The sequence below is a fragment of the Danio aesculapii genome, chromosome 5 (assembly GCF_903798145.1).
Source record: "Danio aesculapii chromosome 5, fDanAes4.1, whole genome shotgun sequence".
Taxonomy (NCBI): Eukaryota; Metazoa; Chordata; class Actinopteri; order Cypriniformes; family Danionidae; genus Danio; species Danio aesculapii.
This window is the reverse complement of record NC_079439.1, coordinates 33,141,382-33,160,482: the sequence shown is the minus strand read 5'-3', so window position 1 is coordinate 33,160,482 and position 19,101 is coordinate 33,141,382. Positions and strand designations below refer to the sequence as shown.

General features: G+C 37.0%; 2 protein-coding genes across 3 annotated transcripts in view; one reads left to right on the top strand and one right to left on the bottom strand.

The window, feature by feature from the left end:
* pkn3 (protein kinase N3) overlaps positions 1–7,636 on the top strand; it is a 32,545-nt gene extending 24,909 nt beyond the window's left edge. For both annotated transcript variants that reach the window (XM_056457969.1, XM_056457970.1), the window contains 7 exons: positions 367–543; positions 714–776; positions 3,300–3,376; positions 3,452–3,594; positions 5,940–6,047; positions 6,126–6,206; positions 6,287–7,636. In XM_056457969.1, the coding sequence (XP_056313944.1) occupies positions 367–543; positions 714–776; positions 3,300–3,376; positions 3,452–3,594; positions 5,940–6,047; positions 6,126–6,206; positions 6,287–6,487 (850 nt within the window). In that variant the 3' untranslated portion in view covers positions 6,488–7,636. The remainder of the gene's footprint in view (positions 1–366; positions 544–713; positions 777–3,299; positions 3,377–3,451; positions 3,595–5,939; positions 6,048–6,125; positions 6,207–6,286) is intronic.
* A 10-nt stretch (positions 7,637–7,646) lies between these two features.
* Positions 7,647–17,280, bottom strand: zdhhc12b (zinc finger DHHC-type palmitoyltransferase 12b). The gene is made up of 5 exons (XM_056457971.1): positions 16,836–17,280; positions 13,593–13,732; positions 12,587–12,679; positions 11,930–12,096; positions 7,647–11,570 (listed from the first exon to the last, which is right to left on the bottom strand). Exons 1-5 carry the CDS (start codon positions 16,930–16,932, stop codon positions 11,255–11,257), a joined length of 813 nt encoding a protein of 270 aa, XP_056313946.1. The 5' UTR covers positions 16,933–17,280; the 3' UTR covers positions 7,647–11,254.
* Positions 17,281–19,101: the final 1,821 nt, after the last annotated feature.

Below are 19,101 nucleotides of genomic sequence, written 5' to 3'. Positions count from 1 at the left end.
TATGGAGGTTATTATTTTTTTTAATAAACATTTTTTTTAACTTTATTAATCCGGGGTCGCCACAGCGGAATGAACCGCCAACTTATCCAGCACATGTTTTACACAGCGGATGCCCTTCCAGCCGCAACCCATCTCTGGGAAACTTTATTTTATTGTCTTAATATTATTATTATATCATCCTTTTTTCCCACATGCTATAAATCTTCCTGTATACATGATCTATGGTTGCCTTTTCTATATATATATTTTTATTAGGGTTGCTTGAAAAGAATCATTTTGTTTGTAGGTCCCAGTAAACTCTGCTTTAGCGAACACTTCCAACTTTGACTTGTATTACACAGTGAATTCATTTGATTCTTATTCTAGTTTAATGTGTGAAAAGAGGATTTTTGAGACCATCAATGTGTCCCGACATCCTTTCCTGGTGAACCTGTACGGCTGCTTCCAGACGCCTGACCATGTGTGCTTTGTGATGGAATATTCTCCTGGAGGAGACCTGATGACCCACATCCACAACAACATCTTCTCTGAACGCCAGGCCAGGTACACACACACTGTAATTACACAGCATTTACATAAGTAATTACGTAAGTTTACATAAGTGCTACTCTCTTTTTTTCCCCGTTTTCACTTGCTCTCAGATGCACTGTGTATTTTTAGCAGTGACACGTGCCTCTGGATGTAACTGTAAACTGTGGTTTTTCCTCTGTCAGGTTTTATTCTGCATGTGTATTACTGGGCCTGGAGTTTCTGCACCAAAACCGGATTGTCTATAGGTAATATTATTATTATTATTATTATTTTCCAGATTATATGCATATAGGGTGTGATATAGGGGTGTGATATTTGCAAAAAACAATGTCTTTTTTTATTTTTATTATTATTTTTTTTAATAACATTAAATTTTACTGAATGTGTTTCTGTGCTGTACTTTGGCTGGTTTCAACCAGGGATGCTCTGAAGTTTCGGCTGTTGAATAAGAGAAAATGGGTGCAAATATGACTAGAAAAAATTTAATAAATTAAAAAGATGTTGGTGGCAAGTCTGCCTCATTTTATTTAGAAATGAAGCACGTAAGGGTGTCAAAATTAATTGTTTCTTCGGTGCAGACGCGGACAATTCGGTATCGGTTCAGTAATAATCATAACCGGTTATTATGTACTGACGTCATGTATTTCATATGCGCTCTGTCACGATGGAGGCGAGCACGAGTATTTACAACACTACAACGCCAACTACTTAATTTCACTGTGTGTGTGTTTTCTGGAAAGTCTTTCACTCGCACTTAAAGCAGAAGCCCCTATTTCTCTGAGATTGAGAGAATGAAAGTACTCCATTTCTCTCTCTCTCTCTCTCTCTCTCTCTCTCTCTCTCTCTCTCTCTCTCTCTCTCTATCTATCTATCTATCTATCTCTATCTCTATCTCTCTCTCTCTCTCTCTCTCTCTATCTCTCTCTATCTCCCCTCTCCCTCTGGCCCATTTCACCTTCGTGACTTTTCCTCTCGGCTGCTGGCGTGACTCTTCCTCCCCTCTCTTTTCCTCTCGGCTGTATGCAGTCCCGCGGCTGTACCTGTGCATTGTCACGGGACCCGACCAGATTTAATAATAGCGGTCGGTAACTCTGGTGTAATTTTAACAGGAGTGGGCGGTCTCACAATATCGCTCTTGAGCGAGCAAGCAAGCGTGTGAGTGTTTGTTTGGTGCTGTTTATGTTTGTGTATGTGTGTGAATGAGAGACAATGTGGTGCTGTGTGTGTGTTTATACAGACAGCTTGTTATAGCCACCCCCCAAAATACAACACTGTGTATGGAAAGCATCGTCAATGCACCGAAATATCGAATTGAACCCAATCGATGGCATGATAATCGTAACCGAACTGAACCGTGAGACCAGTATAGGTTCACACCTCTAGCAGCAAGTGAGTGTCTTAGTGGATGGATTCAGTGATGGAATAATTTGATTCAGTGTTGCGTTGAAACAAACACGGAGTACGTTTACATGGACACCAATAGTCCGATTTTTAATACGATTAAGACAATACTCTGTTTAAGAGTCTACCATGTAAACAGCATTTAAAAAAAATTAACTTAATCCAATTTAGGCCAGAATCGAACTAAACAGAAACCGAATTAAGGGTGTTAAAATTAAATTAAAATGTCACTTTTTGGAGGATGGACTGCGCTGGCTGATTGTATCCCTGGTCGTTGTGTACTATATAGTTTGTATACATCGCTTTAGACAAACTATACATTTTGAGAAGGAAGCGCGATTGGAAAACAATGTTTTAGTGCATTAAAAATAGCGAAGGTGCATTGCAAGTTACTTCGGGAGGAGGCGTAAATTAATTTAGCTAAACTGCGACATGGTCAACAATCCACCAGGTAATGTTTTTCCCCCTCTCTGTCTCTGTTTGTTGTAGGTAAATCGTTGTCAACATATATTTTACCTTCACACCCCATAAGATGGGACAGCGCATCTGATTATGGCAGCCTTAATTAAACTATTACCGTTTTTGTGACAGAATAGTCTATAAACACACGGCTGTTTGACACTATTCTCTGCACCTACCGAGTCAGTAAAGGACCACAGACATCTCGAAATGCTGAGTTGTTTCCCCATACAACATGTGGTAGCCTATCAAGTTCCATTAAAACTACACTCCTCCAGCAGTTCCTACTCTCATCCAGTATCTCGTTTGTAATGGGGGCATGCATGAAATGTTCCTGAATGAACGTGAAAGTGCCAAACTGCAGTTAAAGTCGACAAATTAAAAATGAAACCCTGGAAATTACATGAAACTCCGGAGGAAACGAGGATGGTGTAATGAAGCAATGACGTTAATAGAATTATGTGCTATAACATGTAAAACGGGATCAGGAAAGGAACATTCAAAAAGCAACTCATGTAAACAACTTAATCTTATTATTGTCTTCTTTGGGTCAAGGCAAATGATTTTATTACTGATGTCCATGTAAACATAGTCAATGTCTTTAATCTAACTTGCTCAATGGACTTGCTTTTTTTAAAACTGATGTAGTGAAATCAATATTATATTTGTGATTGCCCTTGCATGTTAATTTAGGAAAATAGAATTTTTGCTTGTGCGCTATTATTTACATTATCATAACATTGATGTTGGACTTACGGTATGTTTTGTGCAAAGTTAGTGTAAAACTTTATAATGTCAGTTTGAACATTTGTGGTAATAATGTAGATGATAAATATCACACACCCAGCCTCTATGCATGTGTGAAATCATGCATGTTGGCTCATGCTTTTACTCTTTCCTCATTTTAGGGATCTTAAGCTGGATAATCTGTTAATGGATTCTGATGGCTTTGTGAGAATTGCAGATTTTGGACTTTGCAAAGAAGGTTTGGACATTTGAAAACTTTCTTTCTCTGAAGAAAAATGTAATGCTGAATTGCTGAAATGCTACTGTCATTTAGGTATGGGATATGGTGATCGTACGTCAACCTTTTGTGGCACTCCAGAGTTTCTTGCTCCAGAGGTTTTAACTGACAGCAATTACACCCGTGCAGTGGACTGGTGGGGTCTGGGTGTGCTCATCTATGAGATGCTCGTTGGAGAGGTCAGTCTTGCTGCTCAGACTCTTACTACAGCAGCATCACTGCTTATACAGGAATGGACAAAATTGTTGGTACTCTTCAATTTAGTCCAGACCAGTTTTATTAGTTAGCCATTTTTTACACTTCGGTTGAACCACAATTCCAAAGCAATACTGATTTTTATTTAGTTTATTTTCTGTCATTTTTTAATGAATCAACTTTTTTCAGTTTAAGTTATTTCAATGATAATAGTGGCTTTTTCTTTCTTCAATGGAAAGGTATCAACAATTTTGCCCATGTCTCTATATGCTATCAAGATCTGTGTTTTTGGCAATCTAATCACAAGTGGCTGGCACTGACCCCCTATTTCTGCTCCGCACACTTACCTGTTAATACTTTCCACTGTCCTGTCCATTAAAAGGTGTTTGTAAACCTATTTACAGTCAAATTAAGTAAACAATGGCCCAAATATATCCAGTCTTTCCTAAAGTTTGTATCAGAAGGAAGGCAATACTGTAACTTTAACTCTTTAACTCTGCACTGACAGTGTCTTTTCTTTGGAGTCCTCTTTATCATTTGCTTTCTGCTTAGATCTGCATTTCCGTCTTTCTTATTTACTAATTATATCATTAGTAAACCAGGGTTTCTGCAGGTTTCACCAAGGTAAATTAAGGACATTCTAAAGACCATGTAATTAAGGACATTCTAAAGACTTGTGCAGGGCTAAATGCTAAAGATTTTCACTTGCTTATCAAAAATTGTATTAAAATGTAATGTATTTAATAATACAATAATAATAATTTTGTTTGAATATATTTTTTGAATTTAAGTATATCCATCATTCACAAAAAATCTATTACTTTTACCAAGAATAGAACAAAACATAGCTGTGAATTACTTCAGTCCACAATAATAATTTCATAATAATAACAAAATTTTTTATCGAGATTGGGATTGTTGGTGATTGTATAGGTGTTAATGGCCAGATTGGGTAGCTTTACATGAACAAAGGAAAATTAAGACCTGTTAAAAGATTTAAGACCTACAACACTTGTTAAGGCCTTTTACTGTAGCCCAAGCCAGTGGGTGGAGCAGTGAATCTGTGGAGGAGTTTAGCTGCACTAATGCATACTATATTTTGCCACATTGGTTTTAGAGCAATAATGTTTTCACCGAAATACCAATGTTTGTATACAGTAGGCTTGCGTTTAACAGTACTGTATAAATACTCAATGTTTTAAAACGTATTGTTTTATTTTAAGTTGCACAAGTGCTAATTTCACATCTGTAACCGAGAGACGTCGCATCCATAATCAAGCCTTTTCCTCATTAAAGAAAAAATGTCAAATAAAATATTTTTTTGTTCTATAGAGAGCCACACTGATTATTATTATTTTGTTTGTAGAAATTCTGTGAAATAAATTGCCAAACCCAAAGTATGTTGGACACCAACCCTGTTCCTGGAGAGCTACCTTCCTGCAGAATTCAGCTCCAACACTGAACAAACACACCTGAACCAATTAATTAACTGGATAATTACAGACAGGTGTGTTTGGTCAAAGACTATAGAATACACAAGACATGTCCTTCATACAGTTTTAAATGGGGAATGAAGCCCTGCCTTCTAGTATAGAAGCCAACTATCAATCACTATAGAATGATTCTGTGGAGGAGGGGCTCCAGAGGGAGTTTCTGTAGATTTTGTGTTATTCAAATGTTTAGAAATGAAACTAAAGAGACTGATGTTGTTTAATTTTATTGGTGATTCTAAATATATAATGTAATCGTAAGCTTGGCAAACAGTTTTTGAGAATATGATGTTTCCCCATTCAGACAGAATGCCCGAGCATACTGCCTGAGAGGCGTTTCAAAAATGGCCACCGAGTGAAATGACTTGCCTTAAAGGGACTTTGGTTTAGTCAGTGTTGCAACTGAAATCTGCAGGAAGGTAGTCATGTCTGTCATAAACTTGCATACTTTTTTGGGTTACATTCATAATGCATGTTTATTTCCATTATTTAAAATAAAATAAAAAACACACACATCTACCGATCAATATTTTGTTTAATTTTTGGAAAATGTAAACAGATGGTATATTGTCAACATCTCTCTTTGATATTCTCATTGAATTTATGTTTTACGCTTTTACTGCAAATGTCACATCTATAACTCTGGAATTGCTCTTCAATATAAGTCATTTTTAAGAAAGTTTGAGATTTGAAACTGGTAATGTAATGGATTATTGCACTATACTAACATTCTGTTTGTCAAACGAACAAGAGAATTTTGGTCTCTGTTCAAAAACAAACATAAAAGGCGGCCCCAGACTTTTGAACAGTAGTGTTTGTGTGTGTCCTCTTGCCGCCAGTCTCCATTCCCCGGTGATGATGAAGAGGAGGTGTTTGACAGCATAGTGAATGATGAAGTGCGCTACCCCAGGTTTATGTCTCCAGAGTCTGTCTCCGTTATCCAAAAGGTAACAGCTCATCCTTCTCAATGAAATAAGAAAAGGAAATTAAAATTCAGTCTGACTTTTCATCTCTCTACATGGCAGCTGCTGCAGAAGAACTCTGAAAAACGACTGGGGGCAGGAGAGCAAGATGCCAACGAAGTCAAGAAACACCGGTTTTTCCAGGTGACTGTCACTAAGAGTAATTTCTGTCTACTCTTGTGAAGCTTCTCTTCTTTTTTTAAAAAAGTTGTTCCTCTCTTCAGGGCATTGACTGGGAGGCTCTGCTGGCCAAAAGAGTCAAACCTCCATTCCTGCCGTCAATTAAAACAGCAGCGGACGTCAGTAACTTTGACGAGGAGTTCACGCGCCTCAAGCCTGTCCTGACTCCTCCACAGACGCCGTTCTTCCTGAGCGCCGAGCAGCAGGAGTTCTTTGCAGACTTCGACTTCTCTGCCCTGCACTGACTTCCGCTCCATTACACTCGGATGGGGTTGTGACATATCAAATCTCTTCTTCCTTTTTCTCTCTGTCTTCTTCGTCCAGATATTCTGTCACTTGAGTTACGCAGTCAAATCAAGTGAAGCTGGCCCCGTCTCACCCTTTAAAAGCTGCTTCTTGTGAATCTGGCTGCAAATGTGCGCTTGCGCTCCAAAGACGGTCCAGTCCGGACGTTAAAACCAAGAGGAAACCCTACGATCAGCACTGTGAGTAAACTCAAATCTGCTCAGCTTTTAAACTGCCCACCCTTGACATTCACACATGCAGTAATAAGTGATATTTTGGGGGTTCCACTGCTTATGGCGTGCAGAAACACCCATGTGATGTTTATTTTCGCTCTGACCAGCTAAAATAGAGAAGTCTTCCTGTTACACTGAACTTTGATGCCAAAATATACTTGCACTGTCGCCGAACAGATAATGATTGTCAGATTGAGACGGTTGTGCTGTCTGCTTGGTTGTTTTTAAGGATTTCTGATGTTGCGCAGATCTGAGTGATACATCTTAAGCTCCTTAACTTCCCGACTGTAACTGTCGAAGTGTGTGCTAATGCAAATTCCTCCGCGCTCAGTCTATGCGATGTACGTTCATGTTAAAGCCTCACATTTTGATCTCTGGCTGTCCCTAATCTGGATTTGATTTAGGATTGGTGCCCCAGATAGACGTTGCTCCTTGATTTTCTCTTTTTTTTTTTGGACTTGTTGTCAACTTTCCACTGTACTTGCTTACAGACGTCTTGTGACTTTTGGCGACGACTTTCTCTTTAAAGCCCTCCTCTGGACAAATCTAGGACTGTTGAATTAGACTAAGCGTATTCTACTTAATGTCTTAGCATGATACACATTCAGTCACTTAAGCAGTCCAAACGCATCATGTATCATAGAAGCTGATTTTTTATTTAACGTGTTTGTCTGTGTTTTACTTTCGCCATCAGACCACCATCGTATCATTGTCAATGTGGTTTACTACTGATAAGTTACACTGTGAACAAAATGACACTAAAAAAATCTATTTAAAGGAAATCTTCCATTTCTATGAGTTACATGAAGGATAATTAAATATCTATGGAACTGAAGGGGATGAATGTATTTTCAGAAATAAAATACAATGTGACCATGTTGTTCAGTTTATTGAATACTGATATGTCAAAATATTACATGGAGGGAAAATCAATTGCATAACTTTGATCAAAACGGAGCAAATCGTTCAGGAAATTCTAGCAATAATGATAGTACTTTTAAAAACACTCAAGTGCAAAAAGAAGCAAAATGAAATCAAGCCAAAGCTAAAACTATTATTGCTGATTTGGTTTTCGTTGTACTGCATTTGTCTATAAGTCTATTACTTTGCTGTGTTCTGACAGTCAAAAATGGACCTCAGTCTAACAGTCAAAGGAATGTCACATGCATTTAATTCTGCTGATGTGAAATAGGAAAGGCCATGTTTACATATGTTATATCTGTAATGTTGAACATTACTGCACTGATTATGTTTATATTCTAAGGGTACATTTACACAACATTGATGTACAAGTTTTTACTTTGGGAATTTAGAATTTTTGTGTTTGGTTGGCAACCGTCATTTAGGCTGGTGGCTGGTGATACTTTTCTTTGTAAAGAAACACGATGTGCATGTGCAAATATGCATTAATCTACATTTGTTATTGGCCTAAATTTAAAATGGCTAATGTTAACACATGTTTGTGTGTATGTGTTAGGGCTGGGCTGTATGACCAAAGTAAGACCAAAGTCATTTTATTTCACAGTAACAATATTTAGCAGGTAAAACATGTATTGAACATGATGCTTTTTCCTGGTATTTACTGTACTTTTTTGATACATTTCTTAACCCTTTAACTACCCCACCAAGAAAAAAATGATTGAATTGCGTTTCTTAGCTCTTAATGTCACTAGTTAACACACTCAATGCAATTTTTTAACAGATCCCATGATTTCTAAAATACCTACCGATTGGTTCTATAATATCTACCGATTGGTTGATGTGTCAGTTTATGCTAAGTCCCGGAATTAATACATATACTATGAAAATTATAAAGTGTAAGACCAATTTATTTTTTATAAACAAAATATTTTGAATACTAAATTACCTTAATTTTTTTTAAAGTATGCCCTAAAATATTTCAGATTCTCATTTAACATGTTTTCTTTTTGTTTTAACAATAAAACCAAAATCAAGTTTTTTTTATTTATTTATTTATTTTTTTTGTAAACCAATCATGCTGTATGTAAACCATATTTTAAAACAGTCATTCTTTAAATGACTGCGACACCATTATTTAAAACAGTAAAAACATGGTCAACAGTTTAGTAGAACACCAGTCAAAGGGTTAAGGAGTTGTTGACATATGTACCATACTTCAAAGTCTTGACGATTCTGTGAGTCTTGTCTATGAACTTTGATTTTTTTGTTATTTTTTACTGAATTCAGGTCAGGTTATTGTCTGGGCCATTCTACCAGCTTTATTTTCTTTTCTGAAACCAATTGAGTTTCCTTGGAAATGAGGTTATTGTTTTGCTAAAATGTCCACTAGGACTGTGCAATTAATTGTAATCGTATCAAAATCATGATTTAGACATGCGCATTTCTAATTCGCCTTACAGCACGATTTTCCTACAGTATGCTATTTGAACCAATCATAATGCAGCACGCAATAATAGAAGAATGAATAGCCTTTGTATACACGGATGATGAGTTTAGCACAGGTGGACTTGGTGCCAAAAAAACTCAAAATCTGTGGTATGGGATTATGTTACTTTGGATACAGGAAGCCTGATGTATGGCAGAACCAGGTAATTTTGTAAGTCGGTCATATATTGCGTCTAAAAGCACGTAAGCTTGTCACTTTCTTCAGCATTTTCAGCGTGCTTGGCGGTCGCTCCTTTGTCGTTGCTCAATGACCATCCTGTTTTCTTAGAGGATGACAAACTAACAAAACCGTGCTGCATTGCTCTGTTACAAGTTTTAATTTAGGGAGAGAATTTTATTCTGTCTGTTTTAGAGACATATAACAGGTCTTTGATAAAGATATAATTGTGTTTCTTTTAAAATATGTTTTAGATTCACACTGTAAACACAGATTCAGTCTGTCTGTGACAAAATCGTGATTAAAATCGAAATCGCAATAATGTTTAAGAAAATCGTGATGGTTTCTTCTGCCCATACGGCACAGCCCTAATGTCCACCCTGTTTTCATCTTCATCATCTGCTAGTGTAGGTGTTGAACTGAAACGGCTAATATTCATTTACATTGACAAGGGGCAAGACTGCTGATTAACTACTCTGAGATTTCAGCTGCTGTCTGGGCTTTCCATGCCTTTTTACACCTGCCTTCCTTCATGTGCTCAATACTACTTTTTCCGTGTCATTTCATTTTATTATACATAATGTCACTTAATTTCTAAACAAATTAGAATTTGTTCACCTTATTTATGTATGGAATACTTTAGTTGTTACATCTGGTGAAATTGTTTTCAGAGAAAAATGATGACATGTTCTGTCATGTTCAATACTTGTTTTACCCACTGTATTTCACAATATAACTCTCTTAATAGGTGGTTATTCCGAAAAAAGATCAACAAAAAGGGTTATTATAAATTTATTTTAAAAGGGTTATTTTCTTTTTGTGTGTTTTCGAGAAGTCTTAATTTACAGTCAGGCTTGGCATTTTTATTCCCCATAAGAGTTAGCTTCTTACAATTAAATTAAAATCTGACTTGTGATTATGACCCCAATTGATGCTGTATACTCTTAGATGGAATTAACATTTTATTCATAAATTATTATTAGTTGAACACTGCAACCCCTGAATAAAATTAACTGCATGAGGGCAGCCTCTAGGACCCAGCGAGAGGCTGCTTGGAGGCGATGTTGGTAGTTTTTAATGATTTTTTTTTTTATGATAAGACTTTATTTCTTCGGTAACTATATAGATACAGTCATACCACTCAGGCTTAAATATCATGTAAATGTACCCTATATAAAGTATTTTAATCTGTTGATTTGTCATGTCTAGTTTACAGATTATGGTACATTTAATCATATAAAATCACATTACAAGCATATTAAAATCTCACCACTCAAATATATATAAAGTGCTAGAGGATATTATTTCACATCAACTTCTCATTACCCTGTCTAATGCACCGTCTCTTATACGAGGATGTCTATATTCTAAAAAACAAATCTGTAAAAATCTGTATTTCACTAATCCAATAATTGCACAAAGTCATTGCTGATGGAACTGTACAACATGATTTGTTGCTGCTATAAAGGAAGCTAGTTCTATTTTGTACAACAGCTTTGTAGAACCATGAAAGAGAGCTTAATTACATATGCACATAATAGTTTCACATATCTTAATGTATTGCATTAACTGGAAACCACAATACAGCTCCAAAAAACTGCTGGGATTCTTTTTTTGTGTGCTTTTTGTTCTGCGTTTGCTTTAAAAATGTGCAAAATCGGCACAATTGTCAAAGTACTGGTAAAGAATTCACAAAACACCTTTTATAAAAACACTCATCGTTTTGATAACACTTGATCAAACATCATCGCGACTACAAAGTTCATGCATTTAAGAAACACTTTCCAAATTGATCATTCACAAGGAAACGGAAGTAGATATTCTGCAAAGTTTGGAGCAGTTTCCCACCAATAAAATATCAACTTCCGTCTTATTGGTTATACGTCAGGGAAGTCACTACACCCAGGGAATCAAATGGGATCATTGCCCTGCTTGAAGTAAACGTGCTCCCAAACCACCGGTTCCCAACCGCAGAAGAAGCCCCAGAGATTGCGCAGGATTCCTTTGTCAAAAGGGTTTTCATCTGCACCGCAGTGCTTGAGGTATGAGATTCTGTGTCGGGACATGAACTCCCATGTGGTGGTGTTTAAGGACACCAGGTAGAGGTGCGAGCCCAGGAGGAGGAGCACGGTGAGGGCCAAAATGGCAACCACTGCTGCTGCTCCCAGGAGAACACCGTTAGTCCTCAACCACTGCTGCCAGGTGGAGGCGTGACTGAAGCCTGACCTGTGTCAGAGTTTCAAAGGGATAGGTCACCCCAAAATGTACAGTTATCATTCATTCACTTCAAGTTGTTCCAAACCTGTTTGAGTTTGTTTCTTGAACACAAAAGAAGATATTTCGAAGAAGGTTGAAATCCGGTAGTTTTTTTTCCTGCTACACATTTAAATAGCTAGAGGTTTCCTACATTCTTCAAAGTATCTTCTTTTTGTGTTCAACAGGGTAAATAAATTAATAAAGGTTTAGAATCACTTGGGATAGAGTCATTTTTTCGGTCAATCTCTTAAACCGAACAAATCTGAACAGTGTATCATTTCTGAATATTACTTTTGATGAAATATAAGTTGTATATAAATGTTGCTCACCAAGCCATGTACAGTCCCCACAGCAGGACAACAAGCTGCACGGCCAGATAAAGCACAAACCAGCGATGGTTCCTCTCCCCGACGCAGTTCTCTATCCAGGGGCAGTGATGGTCATAGCGACGCACACAGTGCTGACACGTCTGGCAGTGTTTCGATCTCATCGGTTGCTGTGTCAAAGTGAGCATTCATTTTAAACTTCTATCTAACATCTGTTTATTAACTAAATTTGATTTACTAATCTATATTTGATTAACTGACAAAAAGTTATAGGGAAAAGGCTATTTTCGATTTAATTTCTCTAGAAAAAAAATAAATAATGCATTTTTTTCTTAAATCTTTTAAATAAAAATTAAGGTCTCTTTAGTAAAATTATATAAACTAAGATCTAGACCATTTCAATGTGGTCATGTCATTGGCCCATGAACATTTCCTACTTGTTATCAAACTATTTCATAACTGAACAAGAGGCAATTCAATCATAACTTAATGCTAAAACAGCTATCATAACATAATTTATCAATATGTGTCTCTTTTTGGATTCTTGGAAGCTATAGAAATTACAAATGTAAAACAGAAAATACGTTGGGACTATTGTTTCTGTTTACATCCCTCAAAATGGTCTATATGATGTCTTTAATATAATAAAAGACAACTCGCCTGCACCAGACAGTGTCCACAGCGCCGTAGTCGGATGGATTTGGTGGTCTGTGGAATCATATCCTGTGTTTCTTCTGCGATACCAAGTGTGAACTGAAAAATAGTCAGGTGATGCATGTTTGATACTGTAAAATCTTATTACTCTTCAGATTTAAACCTCTACAAACCATTGGTTATGAGATCTATATTTCTATTAGCACAGGAGATCAATGTTTATCTATCTGTCTAGGTTAATTAGAAATCTCTAACCAACTGTTAGCATTCTGGAAACCTGCTATTAAAGGGTTAGTCCACTCAAGATGAAAATTCTGTTACTGAATTACTCCTGTTGTTCCAAACCCCCCCAAGATCTTCGTTCATCTTCAGAACTCAAATCAAGACGTTTTAGATCTGAGCGCTTCCTCATCCTTCATAGACAGCAAGGATCCTGACTTCTTGTGTGCTTTCAGTGGTTCAATTGGAATATTGTCAAGACACAAGAATACTTTTGTATACACCTAAAACAAAATACACTAGTCAACAGTTTCTTCTCCTCAGTGTGAGTATAGGGTGCATGTTTATGGGAGCAATGTGGTCTCTGTGTGTGTGTGTGTGTGTGTGTGTGTGTGTGTGTGTGTGTGTGTGTGTTTGCTGCTGACGTACTATACCTCAGATGCACCTGTGCTTCATTTCAAACTGAGGAAGTAACACACGGATATCAGTGCACAGTGCTCATTAATGTGGTGTGCCCTATACTGACACTGAGGAGAAGAAACTGTTGAATAAAGTCATTACTTTTGTGTGCCCTTAAAGAAAGCTATTCTATTACCTTGACAATACACCGATTGAACCACTGAAGGCATAGGGTCTGATTTGAGGATGGGTTTTGTACCTTTCTGGACTCTGAACAAGTCGAGAATCTTGTTGTCTATGGAGGATCAGGCATTACAGAGGAACTTCAAGTAAATATTTTAGGTATTTCAGGCTTGGCCGACAAAAAAAAAAGGAAATTAATTTATTTACTGACCTGCAAGTCACAGTCATCAGTCAGGACAAACCCAGGATCCATGAGTGAGACCGCAAAGTACAGCAACACAGACACCAGAACCAGCAGCACAAAGAGAACCGGCAGTGTGAGCTCCCCTGTCTCCTCCTGCCGGCGCAGGTCTGTGTGCAAGAAGATCACAGTATTGCAGAACAATCAATAGTACAGTGGGGAAAAAGCACAGTAGAGAAGGAGATTGAGACATCATTGTAGAACAGGAGTGAAAGAAATTAGAATAGAGAACAAATACAATAATTAAATTACTCTAGAACTGAATCTAGTGAGAATAAAAACTGCTCCTGGGGCTTTTTACACTTCATAAATTGGCACTTTTGGTCAAACCTTTACTCTTAAAGAGCCCCTATTATACATTAAAAGGGTCATATTTTGGTTTTAAGGGTCTCCAACAACAGGCTGATATGCATGCAAGGTCAAAAAACACTTTCATTGTCTTATAATCTGCATTTATTTTTACCTAATTATCCCAGCAACTCCCATGTGAATCATTCAGTGATTCATTTGTTCCCAAACCCCTCCGTAGCGCAAAGCTAATCCTGATTGGACCGATGACAGCCTGTTGCGATTGGTCGACAGCGTTCAGCGCGAGACAGAGTGAATTTGCACGGCTTATCTACAATATTGAAGTAGGCAGAGTGTATGTGTGGGCATACCTGCCAACACTCCTGTTTTTTTTTTTTTTTTTTTTTGAGTCTCCTATATTTCAAACCCATCTCCAGCCGTCCACCCATTTTATTTATCCCGGAAAACTCCCATAATTTCAACCATGTGATTTATGTACACTGAGCGAGGGATCTCAAACATGGTTTAAGTTAACGGCATGGTTCACCCAAAACTGAAAATTCTGTCTGGTAAACATCAGACATTTTTTTTTTTTTGAAGAATGCTTCATAGTATTTGTTTTTCCATAGTATTAGTATTTGAATTATCCCGTTAAGAGCTGCAAATAAACCAGCAGCAGAGTGATGAGCCCTACTGCTTCCTCTTTAATGTAGCAGCCAGGTTTGTAATTTTTTGGGGTCCACCAAAACATTTCCATTGTGGTCTGCACTAATTGTATGTGTTCTATAAATTTGCATGCCCATGTGTAGTCAAATTAAATTGTTAAGTGTGATGTCACAGGTTTATCAAAGTGTATGGGGAGGCTTAACAAATGGTACTAATAAATAAACTAAATATATATGCCTAATTTGAGATGGCCAGAATTTATCTTTTTTTTTTTTAATAAATTGTTAAAATATTAGTCTCTATGATGCAGCAATCTAGAGACTGTTCCAGTGTTTCTCAACCATGTTCCTGGAGGACCACCAGCATTGTACATTTTCCATATCTTTTTAACCAAACACACCTGATTCAGATCAACAGCTCATTAGCAGAGACTGAAAGACCTTTAATGGGTGTAACAGACAAAGGAGACATCTAAAACATGCAGTGCTGGTGGTCCACCAGGACAAGGTTGAGAAACCCTGATGTACACCATGATTCTGTAAGAGAATCTCTTTTATGTGTAAATTGACTACAAAGTGGTCATAAACTACCATTTTCTAAATTTAAATAAATAGCAGCTTGGACCTGGAAACATGCGTCACAACTTAAGTGCATCAATCATGCTTTCTCAATTTGTTAGTGTTTTTCTATCTGCCTGTATTTTCTTAGATTGCAGAGCTTTTGAGCTCTCTGAGTCACAATAATTGTCATAACTAGATTTCAAAAAACAAAATGAAATAATGATGTACCAAAGCGTCATTATTATTAATAATCAGTGGTGTGAAGTAGCAAATTACAAATACTCAAATTACTGTAATTGAGTAGTTTTTCTCAGGATTGTAATTTACTAAGTAGTTTTAAAAATGTACTTTTACTTTCCCTTGAGTACATTTTTTGTGCAGTATCGGTACTTTTACTCCACTATTTTCCTTCAACCTGCAGTCACTACTTACTTTTTTCTTGTCTATGAGGATTGGCTAAAAAATAAAAATCAGTATTGTGATTCCTGTCAAATCAAATCACACATAGAAAGTAAATCACATGATCAAATCGCAGCTTTATAAATGCAGCAAACATTTTATAAGCATTAAAAGTGTCCAAGAAGATGTCCAAAGTCTTTACACGCAATGACCCGGAGACTTTTTATAGACTGCATGTCACTGATGAGAAAATGAAGGATGTCGACTGTATGATGACTTAAATCAACAAACAGCCTTAAACAATCACTACATGGAATGAATGAAGAATGGAAGGAAGGACCGAATGAAGAAAGGAAGGACCGAACTAATGAAGGAAGGATTCAAAGAAGGATTAAACAAACTAAGGAAGGAAGGAACAAATGAATGAACGAAGGACCTAAAGAAGGAAGGAACAAAAATATGAATGATGAACAAACGAAGTGAGGAAAGAAGGAACGAACAAGTTAAAGAAGGATAGAATGAACAAACAAATATAGGAAGATCATTAAATGCACTACAGAATGTTACGTTTTCACTCACACACACACACACACAAATTACATGTAAATGCATCAGCTTTTCACAGCTTACTCACTACTCTTGAGTACTTTTACAAGGCCTACTATTTACTCATAGTTTGAGTAATCTTTAGAACAGATACTTTTACTCTACTTGCACTATATTTTTTGGGCAAGTAATGGTGCTTTTACTTACGTATGATTTCTCAGTACTCTTTCCACCACTGTTATTAATGTATGGTATGTGGTAGAAATGAGCTTTCATGTGTAATACAGCAGGAGTAGAAAAAAAAAAGAATATAATGCAGACTGGGATATAGAACAGTATATGTGGAAAAGTCGAATAAAGCATAGTGGACTCATATCATGCAACAGTAGAGCAGTCTGAGCACTACTGAATGTAACTGCATCAGAATAACTACGTAGAAGAGCAGGAAAACACACACACACACACACACACACACATTATACATTTTGATAAACTACACTGTGATGTGTTGAGTAGAAAGATATTCTGTCCAGTAGAATATACTGTAAACCAGTTGGACAGAGTGTGTAAAAAGAGTGTAACAAATGACAGGTAAAAGCAGCAGTACACGCGAGTCAAACACTCAGAAATGCAGATACAGGTGTGTGAAGCAGCACCTCATTCATTATCATTCAGCGTCCATGAAATAACACGCTTTGGATTGGGACAAACACATGTTCTCGCTGCACATCGGGCGTCTATAACGGGCACTTACCGGTGTCGTGGAGGAAGAGAATCAGCGTTATAACCCATGTCAAAATGACATGAGCGGTCCTCACCAGAAATCCTGAACCGAACACATTTTTGAACATCCTAGCATACTTCTATATCCAGCTAAGCATGCGTCTGCTGTGCGCTCGCAAAGAAAGACATTGTCATAAGAGCTGTAATCATCATCAGCTAGCTGTGTTTGTTAGCCTGCTCGAGCTCATCAGAAACCAGTTAACGTTACATTCCAGCTGTCAAGTGCGCTCCTACGCGTCCTGCGCTAAATTCCACAACAACCATTTCTGGCCGGGATATTTGTCCCCTGGCGTTGGGGTTCGTGTGCTGCACTTCTAACGGAGACGGCTATAACATTGTGATTCAACCGAAAAAGGTGGTACTTCAAAAAAACTGGGTTTCTTTCGCTCTAATAAGCTTGTTGATGCCGTTCGGCAGCTTAGATGTGAGACGGGTACATGTCACGTTTCCTATTGGTCGGTTGTGGTCACGTGAGGTCTCGGCTTGAAACTGGGATGCGAATGTAAAGCCGATGGAAGAAAGGAAACTGAGGAAACATTGTCAGAACTGCAAGTGGATATATGCAGTAATGCTGTGTCAAATAAAAAGCTACATAAATATGCAGCAAAATCACACTGTATACATACAAAAGGCATTTCCCCATGAGCGTATTAGGTTGTTATATTTGTTTAGATAATCTAAAAATTATTTATAATTATATTAATAATGCATGTTCTCCCTGTGTTGGCGTGGGTTTCCTCCAGGTGCTCCTGTTTCCCACACAGTCCAAAAACATGAGCTATAGGAGAACTGAATCAACTAAATTGGCCGTTGTGTATGAGTGTGAATGTGAGTTTATGGATGTTTCCCAGTGCTGGGTTGCAGCTGGAAGGGCATCCGCCGCGTAAAACATATGCTGGATAAGTTGGCGGTTCATTCTGCTATGGCGACCCCTGATATATAAAAGGACTAAGCCGAAGGGAATTGGATGAATGAATGAAAACAATAATTATTGCAGTGAGTATATTTTTAAGCAATTTATCGGTTTATTCAGCATTTAACTGATCAAATGTGAGAGTAAGGATATTTATAATTACAGTATATAAAGATTTATTATACACACACACACACACACACATATATATATATATATATATATATATATATATATATATATATATATATATATATATATATATATATATATATATATATATATATATATAACAGGGCATTGTAAATACAAGATAAATAACAAATTATTTCATCCATTAATCATCCATTAAAGAGAAGTTTTGAGAAGTATCTAAAGCATGTGCTGATGACTGGGTGTTGAAAGACCAACCAGATACTGCAGAGCCTAGTAAGCTAACATTATCATTAAAAAAATAAAATTATATATATATATACATACACAATACCAAACAGGGAGCCAGTATAATGTCTACGGTACAAAGGTTGTGTATTCACCAACCCTAGTCCCTGTTAGAATTATAGCTGTTGAATTCTGCAGTTATTGCAATTTATTAAGAGGAGATTTGGATGCTCCAACGAGGACAGCGCTGCAATAATATAAACATTTTTAGACACAGTTAATTAGTCTTTAAGCAACAGGAAAGGTCAGCATAGGCTGAATATCTGTGATCTCTATGTATAAAACAGGTATTAACAGTGTTCTGTACAAACCCTAGTCCCTGTTAGAATTATAGCTGTTGAATTCTGCAGTTATTGCAATTTATTAAGAGGAGATTTGGATGCTCCAACGAGGACAGCGCTGCAATAATATAAACATTTTTAGACACAGTTAATTAGTCTTTAAGCAACAGGAAAGGTCAGCATAGGCTGAATATCTGTGATCTCTATGTATAAAACAGGTATTAACAGTGTTCTGTACAAAATGCTAAAATGACACTGCAGTATCAAAAATGTCACAAGGATTGTTGTTTATTGTATAACTTTAAGGTCACATCATAAACTGACAGATCTATTGAAGCAGAATTCCACAGTGGAGAAAACCAAAAATAACTTTAAAGTTTTTGTTTCAGTCGTTTAGACAAAACATGGTTGGACATCCACTTAAAGGCCACCCATTTTACATGTGTAAGATATGCATTTGGTGTCTCCAGAATGTGACTAAGGTTTCAGCTCACAATACCCATCAGATTATTTATTATAGCCTCCAGAATTTGCCCATTTTGGTGTATGAATACATTGTAGCTGTTTTTGTAGCCTGTGTCTTTAAATGCAAATGAGCTGCT

What these genes read in the sequence shown, in the direction of transcription:
- zdhhc12b (XM_056457971.1), bottom strand. Translation starts at nt 16,932, where the DNA reads ATGTTCAAAAATGTGTTCGGTTCAGGATTTCTGGTGAGGACCGCTCAT. An exon ending in TCTCTTCCTCCACGACACCG is followed by an intron (nt 13,733 to 16,835) that starts GTAAGTGCCCGT and finishes TCTTGCACACAG; the next exon opens with ACCTGCGCCGGCAGGAGGAG. An exon ending in TGGGGACTGTACATGGCTTG is followed by an intron (nt 11,571 to 11,929) that starts GTGAGCAACATT and finishes ACTCTGACACAG; the next exon opens with GTCAGGCTTCAGTCACGCCT.